This window comes from Plutella xylostella, chromosome 27, assembly GCF_932276165.1.
Source record: "Plutella xylostella chromosome 27, ilPluXylo3.1, whole genome shotgun sequence".
NCBI classification, from domain to species: Eukaryota; Metazoa; Arthropoda; class Insecta; order Lepidoptera; family Plutellidae; genus Plutella; species Plutella xylostella.
The window spans coordinates 6,201,837-6,225,033 of NC_064007.1; the positions used below are offsets into that span (position 1 = coordinate 6,201,837).

Sequence of the window (23,197 nt, forward strand, 5' to 3'; positions counted from 1 at the left end):
ACGCCCTCCTGCCCGCTGGACTGAAGACCTTAGGCGGGTGGCGGGTAGTGGTTGGATGAGGAAGGCCGAGGACTGAGTGTTGTGGCGCTCCTTTGGAGAGGCCTATGTCCAGCAGTGGATGATTATTGGCTGATGATGATGATTATATAGCCCTCATCGTAACGTACTTTATCACTGTATTACCAGATGCGTGGTAAGAGGCCGGGGGGTTTCTGTGGGGGCGTGATACTCACACAACACCACGTGCTCACCGCTGCGCACTGCTTATTTCGGTAATAAATTCCTAAATGTTGTATGTACTTAGTTACGATTTAGCGGTCGGCCATTCTCCAAATTATCATGAACGTCTCACTATATTTTCCTTTCATTAATTTACAAGCTGCCTCCAAGAGCTTCGCTGCGCTTTGAAGGCGCTATTATACGCAGAACTAGCGCTGCCAGTGGATAAAAAATCATAACTTGCGTTTGAAAGCGTTTTCAAAAACTGCCAAGGCCACCCCCCTCGTTATCCTAATGTAAATGATATTAATAATAGGTATATATTAATCTATTTCTTCGGTATATATTTATAGAAGTATATATTATAGTTTATTATTATATTATTTCTATTTGTGTATTCTATTTATACAAGTATATATTTATAGTTTTTTATTATATTATTTCTATTTATGTATTCTATTTATTGTTAGGTACAATAATTATTGAGTGACATTGCAATTTCTTTCTTTTTTTTTTTCTCTTGTTTTTTTGCACACCTTTAACATTATTTCTCCTGTACTTCCTGTGGGTTGACTGGTAGAAAATGCTTTTAGCATTAAGTCCACCCTTTGTACACTTATTTATATATTTGTGCAATAAAGGATTAAATAATAAATAATTATCATGATAATTCCAATTTTTAGAACCGACTTCCTAATCCCTGGTGGCTGAAATATAGAAATTGCCGAAGATACCGCCAGAAACGGACGTCCTTAGCCATTTTTAGATTAATTTCTAGATTCAAAGCCGACGAGAATTGTGTTAAAGGTGTGAACCCTTCGCCACTGCAGTACATGATAATTCATTCAGTGAATGATCTAGGTACACCATTCCTATAAAATCTTTCCAGAAAAATCAATGACACTACAGCTGTTACTGGCACTACCATCTTGAGGGCATCTGAAGTTGTCATTCGCGTCGGATCCACCTACAATGATCGCGGAGGCTCAGAGCATGCGACGTCCAAGACCGTGGTCCACGAGGACTACAAATATTTGATCAGTTACGACAACGACATGGCAGTGTTGGTGCTGTCGGACAGTATAAGCAACTACCGGAGCAGCTCGGTGCAGCCAGCCGCCATCCCCCCGGGGGGGTATGTGGTCCCGGACAACGCGTCTGTGGTAGCTGTCGGGTGGGGACAGACTGATGTGAGTATCAAACACTTCACCTTATGGATTTTATCGGCATTTATATGTAGGTAAGTAATGACGACCGAATGGCGTAGTGGTCAGTGACCTGACTACTGAGCCGATGGTCCCGGGTTCGATTCCCGGCCGGGGCAGATATTTGTTTAAACACATATATTTGTTCTCGGGTCTTGGATGTGCCCGTAAAATGGCAATAGGCTCGCCCCATATTACATTGGGACTAACATAACACTCTGGCGAAGAGTGGGTGCAACAATGCACCTCTGCCTACCCCGCAAGGGAGTACATTAGTACAAGGCGTGAGTGCGTGTTTTTTTTGTGTGTAAGTAATGACCTAATTTCTTATTTGATAATAAACGGATATATACTTACTCCATGTTTGGCATGCTGCCGCAATGAGCCCCTGAATCATTTCTGTCGGCTTCCTATACCACTACTGTAATACTCCGTAGACGAACTGCAGCAAGTCAAGCCCCCTCGGCCTGCGGCACGTGGGGCTGCGCACGGTGGACCGAGACACCTGCGCCGCGCGGTGGGGGCAGGAGGTCCCAGAACTCCCAGACTCCATGCTCTGCGCGGGGCTGCTTGGTGTTGGAGGTAAGCTCGTATATCCGACTCGTCGATAGGCTGCACCGACTTTATGCAGACAATTGACGACTTTGACGATTATTATCGAATGCGTTTGCGAGTTGTGAGAAAGTTTGTGTCCGTCCACACACGTTGGGTATTTTCCAGACTTATTGTCAAGTCGTCATACATATCTCGGCTTACAATAAGAGTTTGTCCCCTACAGGAGCTAGTACTTGCAAGGGTGACTCAGGTGGTCCCTTGGTGTACAACGGGGTGGTGGTTGGGGTGACCTCATTTGGGAAGGCATGCGACACTTACTTCTACCCTGATGTGTCTACGCGCGTCTCTAGCTACACCGACTGGATCAACAACACTGTAAGTAGTTTAATTAAATTATAGAATTATACAGCGTTGGGGCGGTGCCCCGCTGTACTGAAGCCTTGCACCCCACGGCTGAGAATGCCCCCCTTGAAGAGTTTCTTCTCTTAACATTTATTTATGACGAACAAGAAAATATTTTTGTTATCATAACTTACCTAATACGTATAAAATAGGTAGGTAGGTAAGTAGGAAACTGATTTACATTATAATTTTAAACATCCCAGGTAAGTCAAAACCAGGTTGTGGTTGTGCACAAGAACAGTCACAACACCGCTGTGGCAGCTGACGTCACCAGTTTGATGCTACTCGCCTTCGCAACGTCAATTTGGATTATGTATTCCGAATTCTCATTATTTTTTTAAGTAGGAGTACGTACCGATGATAGTTTTAGTGTCTAAAAGAGGATGGGAGGTTTAGGACATGTCCAATAAAGATGAGTCATACATCATACATCGTTGGATAGCTCTTTTCAAGTGATCGAAAAAATATTATGACGACAAATCCTTAAAGTTGTCCATTTTGAAATAGGTAGGTATTTTTTTTAATGTATGTTTATTATCAAAAATACATCTGAGTATTCACAATAATAAAATAGCATGTAAATGTAATAAACTGGAATTGGTAAATAGCTTCAAATATTTAGGACTGTTGATTGATCAGAATTTTAATTGGAAATTACATGTTAATGAGGTTTGCAATAGACTCAGGTCTATCTTAGGAAAATTTTACTATTTGAACAGAATTCTGAACAAACGCACCCTGTATGTTGTGTATTATGCACTGGCAGATTCATTAATGAGCTATGGGCTGGGCTGCTATGGACTGACATTTAAAACATATTTGGACCAAATCAAACAAGTTCAATTAAGGCTAATAAAATACCTAATAGACAAAAAAACCAAAGACAAATGTAAAAGTGACTATTATCAATTATTTAATATTTGTAAAATCTTACCTGTTCACAATAAAGTTAAATATCTGCTCGCCTTAGAATCATATTATAGTAAGGATTATAAAGTACCACTATCACATAGTCACTTCACTAGGTCGAGAGCTAAAGGTAAACTGTCACAGCCATCATCTATAAATAGGCGTGTCGACAGTATTACATTATCAAAGATTTAATGACTTTAGAGGAAAATACACATTCAAAGGATTTAAAAAACTGATTTAGTTTTATTTAAAAAATTGAGATTAATAAGATTTTCAATAAAATAAAAGAGTAAAATACTGCAATCGGCCATTTTGACTGAAACGCCAATCACAGCGCATGACGTCATACTTATGTACGCTTCACTGTGTTTTGATTACCTTACATACTGACTGCGCGTTACGATTGATATATATTTGTTTTTGTGATTTATCGACTTTATAACACGAATCTATCTTTAACAATGGAACCAGGTTTTGTTAAGGCAAACAGCGCAAATTTGCCCAGGATCGATTTATTGATGTTGGGCGAGTTCCTTGCAACAAATAAAGAATTTTGCTCTTCCGAATTTAGAAACGTGAAAACCTCTTTGTAAGTTTATTTTATTAGTATTTATCTTTAACTCTCTCTCTCTCTCTCAGCCTTCTGTAGTCCACTGTTGGACATAGGCCTCTCCTAACGATCGCCACCCCAAACGGTCACCCGCTATCTGCATCCAGCGGCTTCCCGCTACCTTCCGCAGATCATCAGACCAACGGGTTGGGGGGCGACCGACACGCCGTTTGCCGACACGGGGTCTCCACTCCAGAACCTTTCTACTCCAGCGGTCGTCGGCTCTGCGGGCTACGTGACTAGCTACGTTATCTTTAACACTAGATATAAATATGACTAAGTAGCAATCAAACTCGTTTTAAACTTGTAGAAGTTTATTTCGCCGAAGAAGTTTGTTTCGTAGAAGTTTGTGTCGCCGTGCAAGCTTTAACCATTTATCTCTTATTATTTTCTTGTATGGGACATGTACAAACACCTTGTTGGGTGTCGTTATTGATGTATTTTTGCACTGAGGCACTGCACACCACTTATAAACTTTAGAATTCATTTTTAACACAAAAAATACGCAGTGTTTGTTTACTTTGCTGTCTAGCTGCGCGTAAACAAATTTGACATACGTACGTAAGTGTGACGTCACACACGACGCCATGACACGGCGAGCTGTTTTCGTGCCGTATTTAAAAATGATTATAAAAATGGCTTTAAATTTCCAAAATCTTAAGTTTATTACCGAAATAAAGGTTTTGTTGTAAACAATAGATGGTTATCTGCATTACGGAAGAGGATTTCAAAATCTTTCGCCTTGCCTATTATTATGGTGAGAGAACTAGAGAATACTTAATTCCTAAAATATGCAATAAATACCCTATTTTACTCAGTGAAAATAAACTATGTCTAGGCACAATTAAAAAACACCTCAAATGTCTCCTAATTTAGGTAATGTACAATTAAGTAATTATTTCTGTAAGTAGCTAAGTTAGTTTGTTTTTTGTAAGCAGTATGATTGAGGATGCGTATTGCGTGGTGCTATAGCATTACCGGTACGACATCTGCAGACATAATAATGTAATGTAGTTTCTTGCTTATGTTGTAGTAGCTAGTTAGTAGTACACTTGCATGCATATATTATAGGTTTATATAATTTAATGATAAGAGCGTACCGCCAACAAACTGTTACCAGTTTGGCGAAACAAATTGTTAAAAATAGTCGTAAGTTTTTGTTGAATAAATAAAAAAAAAAAAAAAAAAAAAAAAAAAACATAAATGTCTGCCAAACTATGAAAACTACAGTTAGGTAAATAATTGTAATGGTAGCTTGTTATAGATTTTGGGTGCTAGATACTTTTTGGTTCTTTGGCCATTGTAATAAGTATACGTTTGTAACTTTCATAAAAAAAAATTTTTTATTCGCAATTCTTGAAATTAAATGTATTTTTAACAACTTATGATTTTTATATCTTTCCTTGGCACCATTTGATTGATATGTTAATATTATGTAGGTACGTATTGAAATTATATATTAAAAAGGCGTTAAGTAGAAATACGTGAAACGTTTTACATATTTGTTGTGCCCTAGAGTTCACTTGCATAACTAAGGGTAGGGGACCATTAATGGCTACGTTTACCATTAATAAAATTTACACGGGGGTGTTGTAAAAACACATTGTTACGTACGGTCAGTTGCAGAGAAACCTGACCCTCCTCTCATACTAACAATGCTTCTGAGAGGGGTCAGGTTTATCTGCCCCTTACTGTACCTAACTACTTAACTATATTATAATATAAAATGTAACATTTCCCATACTTCACTGTACAGACCTTAGATTAACAATATAAGAACAAGATGGTGTGTCACTTTAAAGCGTTTATTGTTTACTGGCGCATTCTACGCTGTAGGTAGGTATCTATGTCAGGTCAGAATGTACAATTCCTAGGAACTTACGTAGCGTATGACATGCAATGCAGTGTGTTAAAAAGGATAGACAAGACACAAAGAGTTGTAGATTTTCACCATCTTACTATATTTACCACTATTGCAACTCCTTGTACTTTTATATATATCTGTCCTCATTGCTTTACCGTTAACAAGCTACAATAAATAAAATTGCGATGGCCATCGCAATTTTTACTTACTTTTGAGACTGAAAATAAACAGGAAAATGATGGTTTTCAGTATGAAGTTACTAATTATTATAGAATAGAATAGAATAGAATAAATCTTTATTCAAAGAAAAACAACTTATGATATTACATACATCCCACAAAACCAAAAGTTGACTGTGTGTGTTGTATTTTAATGGTTCTGATGATGATGATGATGATGATGATGATTGGTCCGACCGATTTCGGCCATGGCGACCACTTCGACCCCTAGTTCTGTTGGTTAATGGTTCTATGGTAATGTTTATTATCTATGGTAGTTATAAGTACGGTAGACTAAAATTAGATATATCTATTATCTATGTGTGTATGTGGTACTTTATACTAAGCTCCTTCAGTTTTCAAAGGTAAAAGAATGTAACCTTACCAATTTTTATTTCTATATAGTTAGGTAGGTATACTTAATCAAAGTCTATTTAAAAAGTAGAAGAATTGTTATTTCTTTATTACCGATAGGGTACAATCAACCCCCAGTAAAAGAGAGATTTTTTTTTCAACATTATTAGGCATGTATTACTTACCTACATTACCTGCCCTAAGAATATCAATTTTATCCTTATGCGATCTTTACATTTTATGCGATCCATACATTTTATGCGATCAGGGATTTCTCTTTAAAAATATGGACTACGTCGTGTAGGTAGGTATATAATTAAGTTTTCAGGGAGCTGTGAGGACTCGGTGACTGTGAGGGAGCCCCCCGCGCCCCCCGCGCCCCCCGCCAACAGGATCGTCGGGGGACGACCCACCACCGTCGAGGCATACCCATACATGGCGTATTTAAGATCATTATATACGGTAGGTATTGCTGATTTACCAGACCCGCTGATATAATTTTATGGAAGCTTCGTTTAGAGCTGTCAACGCGAGCAATGAAAAGGTTAAATTTTCATAATACCGACACCAAACAGGGACGTGATGTGACTGTGACCGTAGATACACAGTTGTACGGGTAGGGTCAGTGCGTCTCAGTATGTCCGAGAAATACTTCTCAAATGTTCTAAAAATTCAAATGATGAAGGTACTTATTCAATATCAGTTTGCCTACGTCAAACTGAGCCTTTAGTTATTTTAATTTTGCGGTTAGTTACGAGTATATAGCCCTTATTGTAACGTACTTTATCACTGTATTTGCAGATGCGTGGTCAGAGGCTGCTGGGGGGTGCCTGTGGGGGCGTGATACTCACACAGCACCACGTGCTCACCGCTGCACACTGCTTATTTCGGTAATAAATTCCAAAATGTTGTAAGTAGGTACTTAGTTACGATTTAGCGGTCGGCCATTCTCCAAATTTTCATGAACGTCTCACTATATTCATTAATTTACAAGCTGCCCCCAACAACTTCGCTGCGCTTTTATGATGCCATTATACGCAGAAAATAAATTTATCAAATCAGTCAATCCAAAACAGAAGCCGATGTGAATTGTGTTAAAGGTGTGAACCCTTCGCCAATGAATCAAATCATACAGTGAATGAGGTAGGTACACCATACCAATAAAATCTTTCCAGAAAAGTCAATGACACTACAGCTGTTACCGACGCGAATTACAACTTCAGATGCACTCAAGATAGTAATCTTGAGTGCATCTGAAGTTGTCATTCGCGTCGGATCTACCTACAATGACCGCGGAGGCCCAGAGCATGCGACGTCCAAAACCGTGGTCCACGAGGACTACAAATATTTGAAGAGTTACGACAACGACGTGGCAGTGTTGGTGCTGCCGACCAGTATGAGCAACTACCGGAGCAGCTCGGTGCAGCCAGCCGCCATCCCCCCGGGGGGGTATGTGGTCCCGGACAAGGCGTCTGTGGTAGCTGTCGGGTGGGGACAGACTGATGTGAGTATCTTACACTTCACCTAGCGGATGTTATTGGCATCTATACCTATAGGTAAGTAATGACCTAATATCTTATTTGATAATAAACAGAATATATAAAGCCCATGTTTGGCGTGATACCTTAATGAGCCCCTGAGTCATTTCTGTTAGCTTCCTATACCACTATTGTAATACTCCGTAGATGAACTGCAGCAAGTCACTCCCCCTCGGGCTGCGGCACGTGGGGCTGCGCAAGGTGGACCGAGACACCTGCGCCGCGCGTTATTCGATCTTCTTCTCATACAACAACATGATCTGCGCGGGGCTGCTTGGTGTTGGAGGTAAGCTCGTTTATCTGACTTATGAAGTCGACAGGCTGGACCGACTTATGGAGACGTTTGACGAGTTCTATTGAGTGCGTTTGAGTTTTGATGAAAAAGCGACCCGCTTCGAAATCACAGGATTCATGAGTGTTTGTGAGAAAGTTTGTGTCCGTACACACACGTTGGGTATTTTCCAGACTCTTCAAGTCGTCATACCTATTGTTACGGCGGCTATATTGGTCGGGATCCTTGGGTCAGGTTCAATTAAACCAGCTTAGTCTTCACTTATTGACTTTAATTTACGATTACAATGGATTATTTTGCGTGAAGCGCTGTTCGAGGTAAAAGAGGTTATACATGAATATGGCGGCTGCCAGAGACAATCTTAAAACATAGACGACGACGTTTCGTTTCTTCAACATAGTCCCGGCCTTGGAACATCCTGTTCCAACATTGGTAATAAGCAGAGGCGATTGAACGCTCGTCGGATGGTTCCTGATGTGGTAAGTATGTCAGCAACGCGTGCAATGCCATCTGTACCAGGGTACACGTTGGTTATTCTTCCCAGCAGCCATTTATTTGGTGGTAGTCTATCGTCCTTCACTAAGACCATGTCACCATTCTGAAGCTGTTCGCCATCCTTACGCCATTTCTGTCTGGTCTGCAATTCTATGATGTATTCCTTATAGTATCTGTTCCAGAAATGCAATTTCATTTGCTCGACTCTTTTGTGTCGTGGAAGATAGCTGGTTGATGGCTCAGTGTTGATAGGATATGGCAACATCGTGAGTGTTCGTCCTAGGATAAAATGTGCCGGGGTCAAGGGAACTAAATCGGAAGGATCGGATGATAATGGTGTAAGAGGACGTGAGTTAAGTATGGCCTCTATTTGAGTTAAAGTAGTATACATTTCTTCAAATGTCAAATGTGCTGATAAAACACGTTTAAGGTGATGTTTTACAGATTTAACCGAACCTTCTACTAATCCGTTAAAATGTGGACTATAGGCTGGTGAAAATTTAAAATTTATTGAAAGGTCAGACGAATAAGAACCGAATTCATTGCTGTATGCTTTTAAAAACCTCCCTAATTCGTTGCAACCCCCCACAAACGCGGTGCCGTTGTCGGAGAAGATGTTGACAGGCCTTCCCCGCCTCGCAATGAAACGATTAAGGGCAGCAATGAATGCTTCCTTTGTAAGCTCGGTCACAAGCTCCAAATGGACTGCCCTCACAGACAAACAGACGAAAATGCATATATACGATTTTATCAAAGTGCATCCTCTACCTTTTCTGTTCGCTATGAGAATGGGACCTGCGTAGTCTACCGCAGTATTGGTGAAAGGAAAATGCGCAGTGATCCGCTCTTTAGGTAGATTTCCCATAATAGGTTGTATGGTACGGCCTGAAAATCTGCAGCATTTAATACAACTTCGAAGTACCTTTCGAGCTAAGTTACGTCCATTTATGACCCAATATTTATGTCTGACATTGGATAAAAGAAGCTGTGGTCCTGCGTGTAATAATAGTTTGTGATAATATTCGAAAATGAGTTTGGAAACATGATGTGAAGCGTGTAAAATGATAGGATGTTTTGTGTCATAATCGTAAAGAGAGTTTGAAAGACGACCCCCAACCCTTATTAAACCGTTGTCATCTATGAAGGGATTGAGAGGTAGTAGTTTATTTTTAACAGTTAATTGTTTTTTATTTAATAATAATGTGTACTCTTCAGGGAAAGTTTCGGCTTGTGCAACTTTGCATATTAATATGATTGCTGAATTTAATTCGCTAACTTGTAAATGAGCAGGTAGTTTTTTGTTGCGACATATAGAAATAAATCTATTTATGTAGGCAAAAACATGTTGCAATTTCATAAATGAGGAAATGTTACGAATGTTATCAGAAAATGATTTTTCAACTGTAAAGTGACAAATGACTTTCATTTCTGGTAGCTCTTGTTCAGTATTGTGAGTTGGTGAACTCGGCCACGTATCTTCAGATTGTTTTAAAAATGACGGTCCTGACCACCACAAACTTGAATCTCTAAGTTGTGCTCCATTTAGACCTCTAGAGCCAATATCTGCAGGATTCAGATTGGTTGGTATATAACGCCAGGTGTAAATACTTGTGACTTCTTGAATTTCACTGACCCTATTGAGTACAAATGGTTTTAAATTTGAAGTATTGGTTTTAAGCCATCCTAAAACTATGGTTGAATCGCACTAAAATGTACATTTATCAATATTTAATCGCAATGAATCTAATACCTTTTTAGCAAGTCGGGTAGCTAATAATGCACCACATAATTCTAGTCTAGGTATTGTCATGGTTTTGAGTGGTGACACTTTATTTTTGGCAATTACTAAACATATCTTGACTGTATCTGATACAGTTCTCAAGTAAATGCATGTGCTATAAGCCGCTACAGATGCGTCACAAAAAACGTGCATTTCTATAGTTTTAGGCGATTCATTTGAAATCCATCGTGGAATTTTAATGTCATTGAGTAAGGGTAATTTTTTAAGAATATCATGCCAAATAGATTGTATATTTGAAGGAATTGTCTCTTCCCAAGAGACATTTAATGCCCAAAGTTTCTGTAATATAGTTTTAGCTTGTAGAATACAAGGACTTATGAGACCTAAAGGGTCGAATATTTGTGCAATAATGGACAGTATTGCTCTTTTATTAATTTTAGTTTGATTAGGTATTTGTACAGTGTATAATAAAGTGTCTTCTACTGAATTCCAAAGTAAGCCTAAAGTTTTTGAAAATTCGTCTTTATTTAAGTTTAATATTGTATGTTGGCTATCTGGAGAGTTATTGTCATATTCAGAATTAATTTATCTCTCTAAAGAGAGAAATCTAGTTAATGCCTGCTGATAGGAGTCTCCTAATTTTTCTGGGGAATCCTTCAGAGGAATAGTCACGATAAATCGTCCTTCTGAATCTCTATTAGTAGTTTTTATAAAGTGTTCTTCACATTCTCGCTCAACCTTAGACATTGAATGAGATGGAGACACTGATTCGAGTTCAAAAAATCTCGAAAGTTGTTCTTGAACTTTATTATCTGATAGGAAGTGGCAATGGACTGTATTTGATTGTTTATTATATATTTTTTGTATTGAACCGGAAATTAACCATCCGAATTTCGTTTCATGAAGTGACGGGTTATTTTTCCCGAGGTTGATGTGATTAGCTCCTAACACATCCCAAAATATGTCTGCCCCTAGTAGCATGTCGATGGGTGCAGGTATGTGAAATGATGGATCTGCAAGTTGGATATGATCAGGAATGTTTAACAATGTTTTGTCAATGTGTGTAGTAGGTAAAAGTTGAGTAATGTGTGGTATTACAAAGCATAGTGAATTTGTTGAATAGTTACCTACTAATGAGGATATTGAAACATCACAACGTTTAGACACGCGTGAGGTTTGATTGTTTAATCCTTCAACTGTACCTGAGGATGAGTAAGTTTTAAGTTTTAATTTTGTACATAAATTCTCTGTAATAAAGCATGAGGTGCTTCCGTTGTCTAGTAAGACACGGATTTTGTGTTTCTTACCTGAATGGTCAGTAATAAAAATGAGCGCTGTACATAATAAAACATGATTATTCTGTGTAGCTGATAATGCTATATTATTATCAAATGTTTGATCTGTTTGTGAGCTGCATGGCTCTTCATGCTCTTGGTGAGCAGCTGACAACACTACACTGCTGTTGGCAGCAGGAGTGGGTACTTGGACTTGGTCTGTATTATTACTTACTTGTGAATTATTTTTATGTAACAATGTGTTATGACGCTGAGAACAGTATTTGCATGGACTCAACCTACATTTCTTTACGTCATGCCCTGGACGTAGACAATTTTGACAAAGGTTTAATTGGTTAACCTTGTTAATTCTTGCTTCAATTGTTAAAGATTTAAATCTGAAACATTGGTAAAGTGGATGGTGGTTTTTACATAACGGACACGTTTTGTAATTGTTATTATTAACAATAAACGACTTGTTATATTTTGGAAACGAGCCCTCGCTGGATCGTCGGTCGGGTTGTGATTGTGGGCGTGAGTGTGTGTGAGTGAAAGCAGTGCCCTGTTGCGGTTTCACTGGATGCACATCCTCCAATGTTTCCAAAAGATCGGCACGATTATTCAGAAATCGATTAAAATCCTCAATGGACGGAAGGTCCTTTAATGTATTGCGACACTCTTCCCATTGACGTGCAGTTTGACGGTCCAATTTGCTACAAACAAGGTGAATTATTAAAATATCCCAATGATCAGTTGGCAATTTTAATGATTTTAATGCTCTAAGATTTTTGTTCATTGTGTCAATAATGTGACGAATGTTTTTTGCAGACTCCTTGCCTATAGGGTCGATATTAAAAAGTGACTGAATGTGATTGTTGACAAGTAGTCGTGTATTATTGTACCTATCGCATAATAATTGCCAGGCAACTTCATAATTCTCTGCGGAGAATTCTAAAGAATGGATCACTAGTGCTGCACTTTCCTTCAGAGCAGCCCGTAAATAATGGAATTTATTTATTTTTGGAATGGATGAATTTGTATGTATCAGACTTAAGTAGGTATCGTGGAATTCAATCCATTCTTGATAGCGACCAGAAAAGCTAGGTAGCTGTATTATTGGAAGTTTAATATGACTCTGCCCACCTGTGACGACAGTCTCACCAGATCCTGAAACTGAGGAGGCGTGAACGCCCTCTGCAGAACCGCTGTCAACAACCTCTCGGGCAGCAGCAACCGCACGGTAGTACTCAGCTTCGAATAACTCGCGCTCCTTGTACTGTTCGTCTGGAATGGGAGACAAGTTTTCTAAATCACACTGTATTGAATCATACTCTGTATACATCTCTTCGATTTTAGACAATCGAACAGTAAGCTCTGTTTTTTGTAAATGACTTAAAGATTGAGCACTATTTATGATTTCTAAATATGATTTAAATTGAGTAAGCTTTGCTTTGCATGATCCCCTTTTCTTAATCAATGACTTCATTTCAGTGTCAGTCATGATTATAAGCCTTAGCTGAAAGTGTAAATTGAATGATTATGTAATGCAATGAAAGTTAGGTAGGTATGTTGCAACAAAGTAGGAAGATAGCAAAAAAAGAAACGATACTTAAATTTTATGCATAAACAGCTGTGATGAATCGATAACAGTTCTTGATCGGTGACTGCTAACTGGCATGTATAGCTAGCGATAGTGTAAGCGCAGTGCTGGCTTCTCTTGCTGTGCTGCGTAGCAACAACAATGACTGGAATGCGATAAGCAACAGGTTAGTACCTAGGTATGGTTATGTTTTTGTTAATGGGCAATACAAGTTTTAAGAATATTATTTTATTGAAAGGTGTGTTGTTTACAAGTTGGAAAATAGTATAGTACCTTAGTAAGTAGGTATAGGTATGATTTGATTAATGTTGATTATGTAGATAGGTAGTAAATGTATGTATGTAGTAAGTAAATAGAATATGAACTGACCAAAATAATTGTACAGTTTAGATATTGAGGTTATAGTGGGTAAATGCCCTTTTATTATCGTAAATATGCTTTGTTTTTGTTGATATTTTAATGATATTGCTTTGTTTTGTAGTTATTTTAAAGATGTGTAAGTGGATGTTGGTAAAAATAGCAAGGAAAGGCCTGGATTATGGAATTGGAATGAATTGGAACGAACTCACGGTAATCTCTGGTTGTTGTAGTTGCTTAGTTTGGTGATCTCATGGCTTGTGTACATAATTCCTTTGATGATGGCTTTCCTTTGCTATATGTGGTTGATTTCACGGTGACTCTGACGTGGATGGGCTCGATGCGGAGATTGTATGATTCCCGTAGCTTGCCACTTATGCCCACGCAGGATTGAATGCCTTTTGGTTGATATTATTGTGACACTGACGTGGATGGGCGCGGTGCGGAGATTGTAGGATTCTCGTAACTTTGCCACTTAAGCCCACGCAGGATTTAATGCTTGAAATAAATGCAGATTGTAGGTGCTGCTTTGAGTTGATGATTAATGCAGATTATAGGTGCTGCTGTAGAATGCAGATTATAGGTGCTGCTGTAGAATTCCTCTCTGAACCCTTCCTTTCATGGATTTTTTAGACCGCAAGGTAACCTCCGTTGCAGGCGTAGGCGCAAGTTGAATCCGGTTCGAAGGACCAATGTTACGGCGGCTATATTGGTCGGGATCCTTGGGTCAGGTTCAATTAAACCAGCTTAGTCTTCACTTATTGACTTTAATTTACGATTACAATGGATTATTTTGCGTGAAGCGCTGTTCGAGGTAAAAGAGGTTATACATGAATATGGCGGCTGCCAGAGACAATCTTAAAACATAGACGACGACGTTTCGTTTCTTCAACACCTATCTTGGCTAACAATAAGAGTTTGTCCCATACAGGAGCCGGCACTTGCATGGGTGACTCCGGTGCTCCCCTGGTGTACAACGGGGTGGTGGTGGGGGTGACCTCATTTGGGGTGACATGCGGCGATTCCTTCTATCCTCACGTGTTTACACGCGTCTCTAGCTACACCGTCTGGATCAACAACACTGTGAGTAAAATAATTAAATATAGGAAGATACAGTCTTGGGCCGGTACCCCGTAAAGAGTTCTATTAATTCTTCAATGAGACAAAGAAAAAAAAATATTTTTTTTATCATATTATTATGTACCTAATATTAAAACGTGATGTTTGTTACACTACCATGGTGTAAGCAAATTTTATAAAATTAGGCTGGTAAGTAGGAAGCTAATTAAGCTAATAACCTGGATTTACATATTAAATAGACAACATTTTTATAGGTAAAGTGGACGTGGGTCGCGTATGTTAATATAATTTTAAAATTTCCAGGTACGCCAAAACCAGGTCCACAACTCCGCCGCGGCGGCCGACGCCAACTCCAGTCTGATGCTACTCACCTCAATATGGATAATATATTCCAAAAACTGATTAATTTTTAATTTTAAGTACGCGCCGATGGTGTTTGATCACTCACAAAATTTTAAAAACGTTTTAGATAATTAATATTTGTTGTGTCCTAGATTTCACTTGCAAAGCTAGGGGTTGAGAGGGCCGTTAATAGCTGCGTTTACCTTCAATTTCCACGGTGGTTTTGTTAAAAACATTGTTATTTATATTAAGTCCACACCATATTTTGTAATATTTGTACAATAAAGAGTTAAATAAATAAATATATATAGGCATTTTAAATATAAAAATGAAACAAAATTACTTTACCAATATTTAATTGTACAGACCTTAGATTAACAATACCAAACACTGCAACCAATATTTTTTTGGATCTTTCATTTCATAAGTTTTAGTTGATATACCTAAATATTTCATTTCATAATTTTTTTCATTTCATTTTATTTTACAATTATTATATACGAACAAGAGATGGTGTGTTTACAAAATCGAAGCAAAAAGTGACCGCATTTTCTTTATGTAAAACGATTTTTTTAAGTTCAACCCAATTACAATCATTGTACCAATGAAAAATACACAAATCCTCTAATCGAACAAATTCTAAATAAGAGCTTAGTGGTAGAAGTGGGAACTGACACTCCATCTTGTTCGTATATTGTTAGGTACAGACAAAAGAACTACCCCCATATACCTACATTACCTACATAGAGCATACAAAGGATTTATTGTAGGTTTATAAATCGGAGATAAACACACGATTATAGACTGTTTGCGTGAGTCAAAAAGTCGGAATTCGTGTGTCCCGATCTCGAAACTCTCGGCGCTGACATGTACCAATGAGTTTGATATATACCATCGCTCTTACGGTGTAGGAAAACATCGTGAGGAATCCTGCATATCAAGATTTAGCACATCTTGATATGTGAACCCACCAACCCGCAGTGGACCAGCGGCAGCGTGGTGGGAAATGGTTCAAGCTTAGGAAGGCAGTTTAGACCTTGGGGATATGCACAAAGGTTCCATTCGAGAGAGCCAGGTGCAGGTACTTACACCCCCACAGAGAATACAAGAATACAAGAAACGATCATGACAGTAGACGAGTTCTCGAGTGGAGACCACGAACAGGTAAACGCAGCGTGGGACGCCCTTCTGCCCGCTGGACTGACGACCTTAGACGGGTAGCCGGTAGTGGTTGGATGAGGAAGGCCGAGGACCGAGTGTTGTGGCGCTCCTTGGGAGATGTCCAGCAGTGGATGATTATTGGCTGATGATGATGATGATGAAAACTAAGTACTTATTACTTCCATGCATGAATCAAACTATCGCGAAGGTCACGGACCATGTCATTCCGCACTAGCACTAGGAAACTAACAAGTGAAAAAGGGTTCATTTTTAACAATGAAGTGGCTCTTATTTTGTTATGGTAAGTACCTACCTACCTGATAACTTAAGTTCAACATAAAGTAATTTAGGTATGTGATGATGGATATGATGATGGTACTATAAAGAAAAACTCCAGGATACAGTAATCACGTTTTAACCTTTATTAATTTTTACACTTAATTGGATCACACAGCAAACCGTCATAGATCTTAGCTAGTATCTGTCTTCACCCGCGACTCGCACCAGAATGGCTCTCTCCGCCCGGGCGCAGCCGGGTCCTAGGCTACTCCCCACTATACTCCCACTGAATATGGTGGGGCGTGACGTCAGCTAGATAGCACATTGCCGGCTTTTCTCACTAGAAGTTTTTCAACTACCCACAATTTTTACCACTACTCACAAAATCATGACATTCGGCCATCCGGCAACGTGCCGTCTCCCGACGCACGTAACTATATCTATTTTATTAATATAAATCTATCATGCTAACATACTCCACACAAAATTGAATATTTTACATAAATGATTGTATCTATAAACATGACTATAATTTTCATACTTCTTCTTCTTTCGTGTCAGTGAAATGCGATTTTTTATATTTGTCCAGACCAAAAAGAAGCAACTTTGATAGCATTCTGGTTGGCCTGGAGTAAGTCTTCCCGTGTGCAGGTGGAAGGGCACAGGGGACAGGAGAGTAAATGCTCCATAGTCTGGGGGGCGGTACCACAGTCGCATAGATTGGTACCAACGGTATAGCCCCACTTACAGAGATTGTCCTTGCAGCAGCCTACCTCTGCTCGCAACCGATTTAGAGTCTTCCAGATGTGCCAGGGAAGACTGTTACCGGGAGCAAGTTTTTCCTCAAGAGGTAGGAAAGGATCCTGGGGCTGCTTTTCCTCCCAGAGCCTTAGCCTTGCGTTTTGTGGGTTTTCATCCGTTAAGGACACCTCACTATTTAGAAACGCTTTGCGGCTCTTAAGGCGGGAAGGTGCGGCAGTATGTGAGTAAAGTGGATGTCTGAAGTCGCATTCTTGTTTGGCTTTCTCAACAGAACATGCCACTTTACGCCGTATGCTAGGGGGTGCTATCCCAGCCAGAGAGTAGAGTTTGTGGAGCGGTGTCGGTTTGAGGCATCCCGTAACTATACGAACTGTGTCGTTAAGAGCAACATCTACTTCTCTAGCATGCGCGGACCTTGCCCATATGGGGCAGGCATATTCGGCAGCTGAGAAGCAGAGTGCTAAGCTACTTGTTCGTAGAACTTGCGGAGAGGCGCCCCAGCTGGTAGACGTAAGCCGTCGCAGAAGGTTGTTTCGGGAGCTGACTTTCTTCTTGGTGATTTGGCAGTGAGTTTTGTACGTGAGGGATCTATCCAGGGTCACTCCGAGGTATTTTGGTGACGAGCAGTGCTGGATTTTTACCCCTTCCCATGTTATGTCCAGCTCTCGATTTGCCTGGTGGTTGCGTAGGTGGAAAGCACATGACTGAGTTTTTGATGGGTTTGGCCTCAAAGCGTTTTGACTGTAGTAGTCACCCAGCTTCCGCAAAGCTGCAGTCAACGTGCCTTCCACTTCTTCGAACGTAGCTGCCTGCGATGCCAGTGCAAGGTCGTCAGCGTAGAGGAATCGAGCTGTTCCTGTATCGCGGGGCTGGTCGTTAGTATATATATTAAAAAGAGTTGGCGCCAACACACTTCCCTGAGGCAATCCATTTCTCTGAGAGCGCCATCTACTTTTTTCCGAGTTAATGCAAACTTGGAAACGGCGGTTGTGGAGCATCTCACTTAAAAGTTTGACGAAGTTGTTATCGTTAGTGAGTGCACCGACCTTCACCAGTAGTCTCTTTATATTGACTGTGTCATAGGCGGCTGATAAGTCGACAAACACCACACCAGTCACCTTTCCAGTTTCAAAACCATCCTCAATGGATTGAGTCAAATTTAAGGTCTGACTGGTGCAGGACTTTCCTGGTCTAAAGCCAGCCTGTTCAGGTATAAGTTTTGGCTCTATTTCGCTTGTGAGACGGTTAAGGATGAGCCTTTCGAACAGCTTATATGTATGGCACAGAAGAGATATTGGTCGGTAGCTCTTAGTTTCAGAAGCAGGCTTACCCGGCTTTAAGAGCGCTACAACTTTTGCTTTCCTCCATGGCTTAGGGATTCTTGCCGAATCAGTGCAGTTGTTGCAAAGGGCAAGTAACCAGGACACAGTCCCAGGGCCGAACTCTTTTATTTGCTCCACCATGATGTCGTCGACTCCAGCAGCTTTACCAGTCTTAAGTGATTTTATGACACAAATAATTTCACTGAGCGTAAACGGCTTGCTGATGTTGGTGGAAGGTTCTTCCTGGTTTACTTGTTTGGGTAGTCTGGGAAGTCTGCATGGTGGTTTGCCATTAAGTATCAGCTGGTGGGCGACTTGGTTTGCGGTAACTTGCTCTGGTTGTGTAGCTGCAGGTGGGTCGTCTGTGAGTTTACGCACCATCGACCACGCTTTCTTGCTATTATGGGTCATGTTGATGTTAGAGACCATGTTCATCCATTTTTGTTGACGGCTGTCACTTAACTTAAGCATGAGCTCCTCTCCGGCAATTATGGTCTCTTCCGAGAAAGGGTCCAGGGCGTAAAGTGACTCATATCTGGAGATTAGATCAGCCGCATCGATTGGTAGTCCCGGAATGTATGAGCTGCGGCAACCTCGAGGGATGGTTTTCCGAGATATTGTGCGCACGATATTAAGAAATTGCTCATAGTTTTGAGGAACGGGTGGTAGACTTAAAAGTTGTTCGTCAATACGGGATGAGAATTCACTCCAGTTGGCCTTAGTAAAGTTAAAGCGTCGTCTAAATGGAACTGTTCTCGGTCTAACTACTGCCATGACTTTGCATATAATTGGCCGATGCTGAGTTCTGGGGATGGGATTACCAACAGATTTGGAACACTGGGTGCTGATGTTTGCACTGCTAAAAATCAGGTCAGGGTTGTATCCACGTTTCCAACGCCCGCTATTAAAGGAAGGGGGCAATTTGGCACTGTGGATGAGTTCTAGGCCATTGGATTCTGCCCATTCTTCCACCGCATCCCCATCTGTGTTGTTTTCTGCGTATCCCCAATTGATGCTATGGCTGTTAAAGTCTCCAACAATAATTTTTGTTGGGCTATTGTCGAAATTGTCCGTTGTGTGGAAGTGAAACGGTGTGTGGGGAGGTTTGTAGACTGACGTTACCGTACAGTTGCCCAAGTCAATGGTTAGCGTTTCGATAGATCCTTGGGAGACGGAGGCCGCTGATGAAATCTTGATGTCGGGTTTCGCGAATATTGCACTTCCATGCTTGGCATGAGGGAGCTCAACGGTCAAGTTCATTCCTTGTATATTGGGCCTGGGTTGGCCGATGTCACGGTGTGTTTCTTGGACGCAGAGAATATCACACTGCGTCTCATCGCACAATTGCGATAGAAGAGCGGATTTATTGCTCGAGAAACCCTCAATGTTAATGGATATTACTGTGAGGGCTGGTTCTGATAAGAACCGTTTGGGTGGCGCTGATAAGTGCCGTTGACGTGGCGCTGAAAAGTGCCTTTTAGGTGGCTCACAATTGAACCGATTCGCATTCATTTCACTGTGGGGAAAGGATTAGCCAATCTTTCGATTGCCCAGGGTGCACCGCGAGGAGGTTCCTTTCATGCACCCCACTTTCATACTAATAATTACCTATCTAATACCTCTATGTTAAACATAAAACTAAAATCATAAATATTGCTTTTCATAAATTTGAACTGGAGCAAGATATACATTATTTAACTTAAATCATGACATTCAGTCATTCAAGTATTAAATGATTATACCCAACGTTATACTAGTGTTATAAGTACAGAATATCCAATTTTCTACATTATTTGTTCTAGATACATTTATTTCAGTAGGTACTTATAAGCAGTGACCATAAGTTATGAAACACACTGAGTCTAGTTAGGAATTATTGTACATTTTATACACAAATGCAACAAATTACTTATAAATTAGGAAGTAATTATTTATAACATCATAGATACAACAATATTTGATCATTTTTACAAATGAATAACTAATATTTAATTCGAGTATTTATAGGCTAATTTTGCTTAATTACTAATTAAACTAAGAATGTTTTTATAATGAAATGTTAATTATCCAACAATATTTGATTATTTTTACAAATGAATAACTAATATTTACATCGAGTATTTATAGGCTAATTTTGCTTAATTACTAATTAAACTAAGAATGTTTTTATAATCAAATGTTAATTATCCTAACTAATCAGATATCAATCAGGTCTCTAACAATACTAAATTGAAAAAAAGTATAGAGCAAGGTAGATATTGTTAATTAGAATATAATACAAAATTAACTAATCCTTATTAGATTCACTAGAACTACTGTCAGAGTTACATATCTCCAGAGCTTTTGTATGTATCCATGGCCTTATCCTATCTGCTGCAATTACAGTCTTATAAGGTTTTCCTTTTTTAATAAAACCAGGGACATCGGCTATTCGGTATCTGTCATTACCTAATATTTCAGTAACTTTGTAGGGTCCCACAAACTTTGACAGAAGCTTTGTACTTTGTTGGTTATTATCGAAGTTATTTCTTGATATTTTGACCAAATCACCAACTTCGTATGTGGTAGCCGGAATACGATTTGCATCATGTCTTAATTTTTGTTTGGCTTGGTCTTTAATTATGTTTGCACTTATATCTTCTCTCACTTTTTGTAAATCATAATTATCATTTCTAGAATCAATATTAAGTTTGTTTAGCAAATCATCCCGAAGTTTCGTTCCAATCAAAGCTTCTGTCGCTGTTTTGTGTGTTGAGGCATTAACTGTATTGTTAATGCCCCATTGGATCTTACCCAGACACTTGTCCCAGTCACGCTCATGTCCGGAAGAATTTTGCGCAGCTAGTGCGTTTAAAATAGTCTGGTTATACCTTTCGGCTTGACCGTTGGCCCTGGGACAAGCGACTGCATTTAACACATGTTTTATGCCATGTGAGTCACAAAAATATTTAAAAGCAGCAGATGTAAAGCTAGTACCCCTATCAGACACTATTCTTGCTGGAATACCAAAGTCATAGAATATTTTCTCTAATGTTTTTACTGTGCTTTTGGTTTTCACATCTTTAACTGCTTTTGTAAAAAGGTATTTGGTAAATGCATCAACTACGGTAAGGATATAAGCATTTCCGTCTTTACTTTTGACAAATGGGCCTAGGTGATCGATGTGTATGGTATGAAAAGGAACCTCGATCTTTTCGATGGGATGTAATAGGCCTGATTTTTGTCGGGTCGCAGTATCCTTATTATAAGCGCACTCCAAACATGCCGCAACATATTTCTTTACAAATTTTCTTAATTTAGGGAACCAATAGTTTTCTTGTATTCTTTCTAGAGTTTTCGTATACCCCAAATGACCTATGTCATCATGGTTGGCCCGACAAACTTGCCACCTAGCATTGCGTGGGACTGCCAAACACAAGCGATCGTCTACTTTCCTATAAACGGTATGATTTTTCACTACGTAATTTTGACGGATATCTTTGCATTCTGGTCGTCTTCGGGTTTTAGAATTCTATGTATCCGGGATAAGTCGGGGTCTGCTAACTGCAGAGTGAGAAGCCAGTTTTCCTTTTCAATGTTGTATACGCACACAGATGGGTTTTCGTCTAATTCCATGGGCAGCTTGGTGTTTCGACTAAGGGCATCCACGTGTGTCATTTGTACGCCTGGTCGATATTCAATATCAAAATTGAATTCACTAATTTGGAGCCACCACCTTGCTATCCGTGGAATGAGATCCTTTTTAGTTAAAGTTGTCCTTAAGGCCGCGCAATCAGTAAAAACTTTGAAATGTAGGCCTAATAGGTAAACCCTAAATTTCTTCAACGAGCACACCACTGCCAGCGTTTCAAGTTCATATGAATGTAGATGTCTTTCTTCTGGCGTGGTCTGCCGGCTAAAGTATGCAACTGGCTTCAAGACTCTCGAGTCTTTTTGCCACTGCATGAGGATACCTCCTACACCAAGAGAACTTGCATCAGTGTGCAGCTCAGTTTCGAGGGAAGGATCATAAAGGGCCAGTACGGGGCGACTAATGAGAATTTCTTTTAAACGATTGAATGCCTGTTCCTCGTTCCCCAACCATTGCCACACTGCTTCCTTTTTAAGTAAGGAATTCAATGGTCTTGCGATCTCTCCATACCCTTTTATAAATTTACGAAAGTATCCGGTTAAGCCGAGGAACTGACGCACTTCGTGGATATTGCGAGGTGTGGGGAACTTTTTAACCGCAGCTACTTTAGTCTCGCCAGGCTGAATACCATGACACGAAATGTCGTATCCTAAATAATTTACAGTAGTATCAAAGAAACGGCATTTCGCTAGTTTTAGAGTAAGTCCATTTTGTCTGAACAATTTTAGAACATTCTCTAAACGCTGAAACATTTCTTCTATGTCTTTAGATGGTATCAATACGTCATCCAAATAAGCTAACGCATACTCATAGCGGCTGTTTCCCACTATCTTATTAATCATCCTCTGAAATACAGCGGGCGCATTTGCCAACCCAAAAGGCATCCTTTTAAATTCATAATGCCCATCGGGCGTCACAAATGCGGTTAGATGCCGACTCTGCTGAGCCATCGGAATTTGGTAATAGCCGGAGGCTAGGTCGAGG

At 39.7% G+C, this 23,197-nt stretch overlaps 2 protein-coding genes across 2 annotated transcripts in view; both read left to right on the plus strand.

The window, feature by feature from the left end:
• The window catches only part of LOC105395347 (trypsin CFT-1), a 67,333-nt gene extending 52,024 nt beyond the window's left edge, over positions 1-15,309 (plus strand). Inside the window, exons 2-7 of the mRNA XM_048631113.1 lie at positions 6,668-6,801; positions 7,141-7,229; positions 7,515-7,843; positions 8,025-8,163; positions 14,568-14,719; positions 15,020-15,309. Coding sequence (XP_048487070.1) covers positions 7,523-7,843; positions 8,025-8,163; positions 14,568-14,719; positions 15,020-15,118 — 711 coding nt within the window. The 5' untranslated portion in view covers positions 6,668-6,801; positions 7,141-7,229; positions 7,515-7,522 and the 3' untranslated portion in view covers positions 15,119-15,309. The remainder of the gene's footprint in view (positions 1-6,667; positions 6,802-7,140; positions 7,230-7,514; positions 7,844-8,024; positions 8,164-14,567; positions 14,720-15,019) is intronic.
• LOC125490725 (trypsin CFT-1-like) lies at positions 187-2,841 on the plus strand. Its single transcript, XM_048630915.1, has 5 exons — positions 187-272; positions 1,109-1,409; positions 1,862-2,006; positions 2,203-2,354; positions 2,585-2,841. The coding sequence occupies exons 1-5, from the start codon at positions 187-189 to the stop codon at positions 2,720-2,722; spliced, it is 822 nt and encodes a 273-aa protein (XP_048486872.1). The 3' UTR covers positions 2,723-2,841.
• Positions 15,310-23,197: the final 7,888 nt, after the last annotated feature.